This window comes from Nymphaea colorata, chromosome 5, assembly GCF_008831285.2.
Source record: "Nymphaea colorata isolate Beijing-Zhang1983 chromosome 5, ASM883128v2, whole genome shotgun sequence".
NCBI classification, from domain to species: domain Eukaryota; kingdom Viridiplantae; phylum Streptophyta; class Magnoliopsida; order Nymphaeales; family Nymphaeaceae; genus Nymphaea; species Nymphaea colorata.
In genome coordinates, this window is record NC_045142.1 from 18,004,581 (window position 1) to 18,014,105 (window position 9,525).

Sequence of the window (9,525 nt, forward strand, 5' to 3'; positions counted from 1 at the left end):
ATGCAAATTGGTTTAATTAAATTAAAACTAGGGAAACAAATGCAATTTTTTTTTAAGAAACTCCCTTTGATATAAAACCTTTTGCTTCAATACATAGGTGGACTTATTGTACATTTTTCAACTCGAGTGTTGTGCTTACTACTTTTTGGAACATAAGGAATATGATAGTAACCATGAGATTCAAACATGAAAATTTTGATGTGAACCACCTTGACATCTAATTACGCTATGCCCCTTGAAGCACCTTTATAAAACAACTATTTATAAATAAATTCAAAACAGAATAAGTTAATTTGTAAATTTATATAAAAGCAAGTAAAGTTTTTAGCCTTTGTTTCAACTATCACCAATTAGCATTTTGACTATTTAAAATGCAAATTCTTAACCAAGACGCAATGCTGAATCCATCCTCCCCATTTGAATAGCCTGGCTTGCGAAAGCGATAAGGCAATAGACGTGTTCATGACGAAACGGAGGAAGCTTATAAATAATTTTGATTTAAAACCTCAGTTTCTTGGTAGTTTTCGAAAATCTACTACATTCCCAAATCTCTTTCAACAGCACAATACTTTCTGACAAACAATTAAATAATCAAACGGTTTCAAGTTGTTTGTCAAGTACACAAAAGTTTTGGTTTTAAAGTTTGCTTTAATTTATAAGGGTTGCAGTGTATTGAACGGCAATGTAGTCTACCTTATAAAGGGATTTGGGTTTAGATCATGAGATAATTGTTGTTAAGTTTCAGTGTGGTATTTTTCTAAACCTTAATAAGTCTTGAAGCAAATTCTATGAATTAGTTGGGTACATGGAGGAGATTAGTAGTCTCTTAAAAAAGCCACCCACTTAAAAAAAAAAGTTACTGTGAATATCATAATACTTAAAAACAAAGTACTATGACACTCGGAAGAACGTAACATAGTTGGTCTTATAGGTGGTGCATTGTCGGTTTGATTTTTGTGGGTATTATTTCTCTGTAATCTAAATAATAGAATAAATAATAGAATTGCGACACTATAATTGATGTAATGTAAATAATAGAATTGCGACACTATAATTGATATGTGTGCAATACCCCATCCACATCCAAACACAACCAAAAGGAAGGACACTCATAATCATAATATTTAAAAATGTTGTAATCTTAAGATATATATTTAACTTTGGCCTATTTTTTGAGATGATAGTTATACAAGCAACTCACAATCTCCTCTCGCGGTGAAACAATCTCAATTAACCAACTATGCAGACAAACTTTCACATGAATTATCAGGCAAAAGCGGAAGGAGGTTTTTGAGTGTGAAGTTAAACCCTTATGCAGAAATTCGGAAACATGAGATCCCGCCGTGGGATTATGTTTGAAATTAGGGTTTAAAATAAAAACTTCTGTGTCTACTGGTCTATTTTTCCCGTGTGCTTTCTGGCGCCGTGCCCATTCCCGCGGTTAATGGCATAAATCCTCAAATATCCTTCAAAATTTTCGTCTAACAGGTCACATCCGTCGAACAGGTCTCGTTAGGCCGGAGGTCAGATGGTTGCGGATTCCGAAAATTCTCATCCCTGCCGGGGTTTGGCGGAAGATCTTCTTCCTCATGATGTTGCTCACCACATCGCGTCCTTGCTCCCGGTATTCACCTTTTTTTTTTGGGTTTTTTGGTTCAAGGATGGAGAGTGTTTGACGTTTCGCGATTTTGATGCGTTTTTCTATGTCGGTTTATTTTAAACATGATTTACTTCGATTAGACTTACGTTTGTTGAGATGCCCATATGAAGTTTTCGATAGGATTTTGCTGGGCTCTTTCAGATTATGAGAGGTTTCTCCATCCTGGATTTTTTTTCTATTATGTGTTTTTTGATGAACCTATCTAAACCTTTTGGTCGTATTTGGATGGAGTTGAATATTCTTAGTAGAACCGGCAATCGGTAATATCGTATTTTTAAGCAGAACCAACTTGGGTTTATGTTTTTGATGAGGAGAACCAATTCCTGGTGTGTGATTCATTTCCTTTCTCTTTTTTTTGACCAATTTCTGTGTGCCATGGTTTTCAGGAGCTTCCTTGTTCTTCTCATGCACTCGGATGTTAACCTTTTGTTCTATGTTATATAATCATAAGAAAAAGGCGTGATCACTTTACTTTGTTTTTCTTTCCAAACTGTTGTTAGACTAGTGTTTTTTAGTAGCCTTTATTGTGGTTTTGAGTTTGTGGCTTTTGATTGAAAGCAGGTTTCGGACCTTTGTTCCCTGGGTTCTACATCTAGGACTTGGAGAGACTTATGTAGTTCTGATAGAATATGGAGTACACTATCAAAAGACAGATGGCCTGCAATCAATTTGGAAGAATCTCAGTTATTGGAGACCACAGGAAAGCACGAGGAAAAGGATGAGGAGGCCTCAACTGCCTCCATGCAGGTCTGTTACTATTGTATATTCGGTTTCATGGCCTGGTATAATATATGGGATTTTAATTTTTTGTTTCTTGCATATTGTTCTGTTGCTGGCGTGTTATTATTTCACCCATAAATGCATCTGAAGGTTATGCCCTCAAGAAAATTGAAGATGAAGTCTGAAGTACATGCTTATGCAAATAGATGCAAAACTTGGGTCTGGATATGCTATGCATGCACATGGTGATAGGCTACTTGTAAAGACAAGATGCTGTCATTTGCAAATGTTTTGTAAGAATTAGCTTCAACGTGCATGAACCAGAGATAGCTAAGGTATCAAACGTGCTTCAAGTGCTTAAAGGAATACACTCTCTAGAGACAACCTTTTCCAAATTGGTTATTCAAGATAGTTATTCATTTGACATAGCTTGTTCAATTAGGCACCGGATCTTATCTAGAGGTATATATAGCCAGTTTCTTCACTTATGTACCACCTAGGTTGCATACACTCCCTATACATGAAAATCTAGTGATTTGATGCCTAGGCAGCAGCTTAAGGGACAGGTATCTAAACTTTGCTAATTCAGAAAAAGATTATACGAGGAGTTTCATTTTTTAATTATATGCTTGTTTGAGTTAATACTCTTAATTTTAATTTCACTTTGTTAGCCAATCCCTGGTTAGGCTTTTAGGGGCATGGCCTTCTAAGTATCAACCGGCAGTTTCAGCTACCTAGGGTGCAACAGTCCTGCCTTTTGTTGCTTGTATATGGAGATCTCTATGCAGTTCTCACGTACAGAGTTAAACTTAGGAATTTAAGCAATGATCATTTGAATTGAGCTGCCTATGCATGGAGTCCTGAAGATTCAAATATACAGATAAAATGCTTAGGACTTGATTGTTACTGTAGCCCATGTTGAGCTGAACTGTATGATATATAGTGCATTTCCCCTTATGAGTAAGGCAGGCTGATGATACAACGTCTCATTATTATACTATTATCATTTTTGACAATATTAAGTTAATTTTCATTTGTTTTTGGAATGTAGAAATGCAAAATGAAGTGATTTGACTCAGTTAATATGGTTGATGAACCTAATTTCTATTTTCTGCACCATTTTATAAATGGTTCATCTCTGATACTAATACTGAAAATGTTACTTGGCCCTATTCCATCTTCCATTACATGGGAGTCATAGCAGATCACAGCCATGTCCATGAAACAGTCTAATAAATGAAGCAGGGTCTCAGAGAACATACATTGAAAAGAGGATTAGTCGAGCTCATCCAACTATAACTTGAATTCCTACTTGGTATAGCCGTATAGGTTATTTTATCTTTTTTAGGAGGCTATCTTGGTTCGCTGCTGTTATATGCCTTTGGTACCAAATTAGTCCCACTCAATTAGCTTGATAGGCTTGTTATTTATACTTATTCATCCATATGGGATTGGTAAGCCTAAATGACTGCAGTGTCCTGTCTTTTCATCTTTTGAAAACAAAAGCACACCTGAAAATGTTTTAAACAAACAAAGAGAAAAAAGGGCTCCTTTCTGGGATATCCTCTCAATAACTTGGGTGCCCCATCTTGCAGGTATGGAAGGGTGTGTATGTGAAGTGGCACAGAGAGATGGCTGATAGAGCTGCAACTGTTGTCAAGTTTGTAACGGAGTGTTCGTCGCATGAATCACTTGAAGTTGGAGATTACCTAAAAGCTGTAAAGATTCTTTGTGATTTGCAGTTGGGCTTCAAGGATGTCCAACTTTATATATTTACGAAGGAGAACAATGTACTTCTCAATCTGATTGGTCTCCACTACTCCATCTTTATGCTTCAAGTGCAGGTTTCTCTCTCTCTCTCTTTCTCTCTCTCTCGGATGCATGGACACACACAGACACATATAACCAGCTTGGTATATTGTAGACTCAGCTTTCAAGACATCACTATAATCATTCTGATCGGGATTTGGTATGTGACCATATTTTAATACCTTTTCTAAATGAATCATGATAATGAGCTTATCGTTAGGAGTGATACTAACTTGAATGAAAGTAAAACAGCCGATAAATGTGGATCAGGTAGACATCTCATAGTTATGTCTGTCCGTATTGTAGCTAATAAGGGCTTTTCTTGAATGAGCTGAAAGCTAGTCTGCAATTTGAAACTGATTTTACTAATTACACTACATGATTTTATCATTGTAGTTGGCTCAATCTAAACCTTACAACATGAAAGCAAATCACCAAGTATATTCATATGACAAGGATGTATACATTTCCTGTTCTTTTACAGGAACTAAAGTGCTTGCGTTGAAAAACATTGCATATTCAGTGCATGAATATAGTGCCCATTGTTTTTTGGGAAAATTAAAGTGGGAAAAACTTGGGATGAGAGTTGCTTCCACGTTCCCCCATAACCTAGCAAATGGGTGAGAAAAAGTTGTCTAAGAATGTGTTTCATGTTCTTTTCCTAGATAAAATTGTTATATTACTGTGGAAAGGTTTTTTTGAGAAAAGGTTCACCCTGGATAAATTCTCTTAGTGAGAAAATTGTCTTAGGGAATTAAGCAGCTTCTTGTTTCTTTTCTGGTTTTATTGCCTTGGGGAATCAAAGTCCAAACGGTTGACTGTATCATTTATAATTGTTATTTTAACACCATCTGTTTTTGCAGACTATTGACATTGCTGAAGCACTCTGTCTTTGTCGGGTTTCTAATCGGAGAGTCTGTGTAAGATGGTGGAAGCTTGGCCGCTGGGTGTATGGATTCCGCCAACGTGATGAAGTGCGAGTAAATAGGGTGTCTCTACTTGACATACTGAAGCCAGAGAATCAGGAAACCTTGTGGGTTCTTGAACGTGGTGTGGTTCATGAGGTTCTTAGGGTTCAGATTTCAACGGAGGATGTTCAAATAAGTGGATGGGAATTCAATTTTCAACACTTAAGATGAACTTAGTGCATAACATGGACATGAAATTCCCGGGTAACAGGGTTCAGCCCTTTAACTTTTTGAATGGCATCACCCATCAATTTCTATCTTTCTCAAAAATTTCCTGAAGTTGATCACCTTTAACCAAATAGACTACCACTAAGACACATATGAACAAATTGTTATGTGAACTTAGAAACCTTTTGAAGAACAAAATACATAATCTTCTTTGATTAAAAGTTTTTCTAGATATTGACCTACAAAAATGCATTTGTTGTTGAAATTAAAAAACACTGAAAATATAAAAAACACGAAAAGGATGGTGGTTTCTCCATTTTTGTCACGAAACACATCAGGTTCTATTTGCTTTGTCATGGATAAACAGACGCATGATCACAGAGCTGTATCCCTGTGACTGATTTGTGTTTTCTAGAGTTAATGTTGATGAAAGCCACAATTTTAGTTACACCGGTTGAGTGTATTTATGATTTAGTATTATTCTCTATACTATCTATCAAATTTGCATCATCCTGAAGCATTTACATATTATAAGTTTATAACATAAAAGCCCCCTCTCGCCTCTTTTTCCATAATGATCCTCTTTACCTATGGCCAAACAATTTAGAGATGAGCATGAAACATAAATGGGCTTTAGTTACTTTTGTGTGAGTGAATCAGTCATTTTTTTTTAATATAAGTTCATTGAGAGTCCATTCTCTGGGGTGAATTAGGTTTGGTGCTGCATCTATTTTTGAAGGTCAAGAAGTTTTAGTAGATAAAGCTTACTGCTAAAAGTTGGTGATTGGTAGAACGTTACTGTTTTGAAAATCGGAAAATATATTGATCATTTGCTGTATCAATGGTGCTGATATGTGGCCTCCTTTGAAATTGCAGGTCCTTGGATGTTCGTGACCTGGAAGTTTGGCAATTGTCCTTGACTCTCTACAGATGTATATTTGTGTGCATAGTTTTTCTGTTACTCCTTGATAAGCTGTTTGTTCTTCATGAGCGTGGAGAAAATGACTACATTGACTAACAGGGTATTTTCTGTCATTTTCAATTGCGTCAAGGGGAATTATGTAAATTTGCTCAAAGCTTGTATAGTGTTGTTGATTCGTTGTTGTTCATAGCAGTATTGTTTTTATGTAAATATCTTAAAACCTTGTACATGGCAATAACACCCTTGACATTATTATCTCTTGTATCAGTTACACTTCAATTGGTTCTACCAAAGCATATGAACGAGAAGATGTATCCCCTATCTGACAATCTGATACTGAAGTTTTTTATATACAATGTTCTGTGTCAGATATCTCATGTACATAAAGTTTAGCTACATATCCTTCTGTTGACATGTTGATTAGATCAGAAAGAAGCAGGCAAACAAAATGTGAACATCACATGTCTCCCCTTTCTCTTACTTTTTAGGAACCCTCAATCCAAAGTTTTTATTCTCATGAGTTAGTCCAAACTCCTTGTTCCTGCAGTTTAAAAGAACTGTTATGTTCTCTAATTGCTGGATTCCAACCCAACTGAAAATGAAACAGGTCATAGATTCGGGCTCTATGGAATGCATGTTCGGAGTCAGAAATGACTGGTATACCTTTAATCTTAAAAAAGAAAACACCCTTTACAAGGACAAAATGGTAACTAAAAGAGTTTGGGTTGCCCCTGGCAGCCGACTTCTTGAAACTGAAACAGTTGCCCTTGGAGAAGACCAACTACCTCTCCTCTTGTGTAGTTGGGCCTAATCTTTCAACCATAAATCTCTTTTTGAATTTACTGGGTACTTCGTAAACTGATTTTTTTATTTTGATGACACCATTTTAAAATGGGAATGAATCTGGTCCTCCGAACATGTGGGTAGATTTTTCAAGCGCTTCCAAAATCGTTATCTACAAGGCACAGAAATTCAAACACGTGTATAATTTTGCTCTGAAAGGACCTTCCAAACTTTTGATCTAATAAATAATAATTGATGTAGAGATCATTTATGAGTCACCTCCTTTCTTTGTCAACTTTCCTACCATCAGGCATCTCTTAGATTGCCTTTGTGGATCTTAAATCCGAGTTTGTATTAAAAGACGTGTTTTGAGAAATCTTTTATTTAAAACAAACCGAGGATCTTAGTAGCATGGATTGAAACCACCGATTGAAGATTAGATGGGAGAGGGGTCTGATCTTAAATCCATGGACACTGCAGATCTCAGATCCACGGTGAATCAAACACAACCTTTCTGTATATGCTTGACCTATATAGCATGAAACTAATACCTCAAAGTCACTTTCCTGACCCCTCCTTTTCATTATTTTCTCCCATAAATGGGTCGACTCTACACAAATCACTTTTCTTTTACTTATTGTCCTTTTTCCTATGTCAAAATCTAGACAACCATAATCTTGAACCCATGTGGAAACAACAGCAAAAACTTTAAGATGAATCTTTTTGAACTTCAAGGGATGCATCTTGTTTTAGCTTGTGCATGAGAATGGCGCTCATGGAATGCGATACACTGACCGCGGCCTAGCAGACAGTTCTCTTCTTACTAAGCCCACCACTTTAGGTCTCATACATAAGTCTGGCTAGGGGAACACTTTTGCTTTTTTTTTCATGACGGAAGGTTGACACCCCAACATTGGAAAAGGAGGCCCGAAGGCCCCTTCCCCCATCCCTGCATGTTGGAGTCCTGGGTGGGTGGCAGGCCACCTTCAACTTGATAGAAGTAGCATCCATGAAAATCGAAGCAAGGATGCACTAATGTGACCACTACCCTGACCAGCTACGCTATGTTTTTAGCATTTTTATAGGAACAAGGCAACAGATAAGACTGCCGGTTATTAGTTTAAATCTTAGTGGTGCCTGCCCTTTATGAAAGCAAATGCTGCATGAACCCGGGGGCCAAGGGAATGGCCTTGGGAATTTTATATTATGGGCGAATGATGAAATCTCTTAGTCCATAGTAGTTTCCCTCAAGTAAATTTGAAAAAAAAAAAGTGGCCAGAGACCTGGAGGAAAATAAAGTTGATTCAATTTTCTTTTGGGTCTTTAGATTTATTCCATTAGCACCATCGATGTCATAAAAATTATTATTAAGTCACTTTGATTAGATAGTGCGCATGTAGCAATTAAAAAAGGAATTCATATTCTATCAGATTGACTTTTTAAAGTTACTTTATGATGAGGCATAAAAAGTTATTAATTTAATTGAATAACTTACATTTTGCTTTAAGGGGCATAGCGCAACTAGGTGGGTTTGGGGGCATGTTGGAGGTGTCTTTAGTTTGAAACCCAACTATACTCCCTATACCATAAAAAGGGTAGGTCCTACGTGCAAGTTAAAGCACACAGTAATCTTACCACCTAGAATCGTCACAAAACCTTGAGGGCAAGAAGAAGGAGGAGGCCTTTGGTGTTCACCCAGATGGCGAGATAACCCTCCTCTCACCCAAAATAACATGCATTTTAAACCTCTTACTTGTTACACTGTTAGCCTATTATATATTCTTACATATGCTAAAAGAAATAAAACAAAGAAACATAAATGCCATCGTAAGTAGCTTAGTTTATACAATTGAACAATTAATAAATTGTTACATGAAAATAACCTTTTAATGAAGCTAATATTTCAAGTTTAGCCAATGGCTTTGCATGTTTTAAGTTGCACCTTGTTTGATCCAACTAATTAAACAGCTTATCATTGGATCTCATAGTCACTCTCAAGCAAGAGAAGAACGGAAGACAAGGCCTAGGTAGCACAGCTATATCTCTCTAGCGGTGTAAAAGCATAGGTAGTCATCTTTACCTGTTCCATTCGGCGCTGTAAGTTGCTTATACTGGGCATTTCTTGCGCCGTTATTTGAGGTCAGCGGTATAAAGGTCACCCATAAAGCTATACCGATGTTGCATATCACTGCTATAACCTCTAATAGTGATATTGTTAGGACATGACCGGTTGCGACTAAAAAGTCCGAACCAATCTGGGTTTCTAGTTCCCAAGACCTACTTGAGGGCAATCTAAAAACCAAAATCTTAAACAAATTAATACAAATGACTACCCGGCCGGACAGGACCCTGACGCAAACCCAATAGGAAAATGAATACAAGTCGGGGTACCCAAAAACCTAAGTAGGCCGATCCTACTACAAAAGAACTAGAGAGGGTGTGAGGCCGTACAAGCACGAATCCATACAAAAATACTCTCACAACTCACTCACAAA

General features: G+C 36.9%; 1 protein-coding gene across 1 annotated transcript; it reads left to right on the forward strand.

Annotated features, from left to right (window-relative positions):
• The first annotated feature begins 1,433 nt into the window (after positions 1 to 1,433).
• Positions 1,434 to 6,603, forward strand: LOC116255107 (uncharacterized). Its single transcript, XM_031630864.2, has 5 exons — positions 1,434 to 1,624; positions 2,222 to 2,407; positions 3,976 to 4,224; positions 5,053 to 5,361; positions 6,202 to 6,603. Exons 1-4 carry the CDS (start codon positions 1,529 to 1,531, stop codon positions 5,326 to 5,328), a joined length of 807 nt encoding a protein of 268 aa, XP_031486724.1. The 5' UTR covers positions 1,434 to 1,528; the 3' UTR covers positions 5,329 to 5,361; positions 6,202 to 6,603.
• The last annotated feature ends 2,922 nt before the right edge of the window (positions 6,604 to 9,525 follow it).

Coding starts and splice junctions, on each gene's coding strand:
- LOC116255107 (XM_031630864.2), top strand. CDS start 1,529: ATGGTTGCGGATTCCGAAAATTCTCATCCCTGCCGGGGTTTGGCGGAA. Junction 2,408..3,975: donor CCTCAACTGCCTCCATGCAG/GTCTGTTACTAT, acceptor CCCATCTTGCAG/GTATGGAAGGGTGTGTATGT. Junction 4,225..5,052: donor TCTTTATGCTTCAAGTGCAG/GTTTCTCTCTCT, acceptor CTGTTTTTGCAG/ACTATTGACATTGCTGAAGC.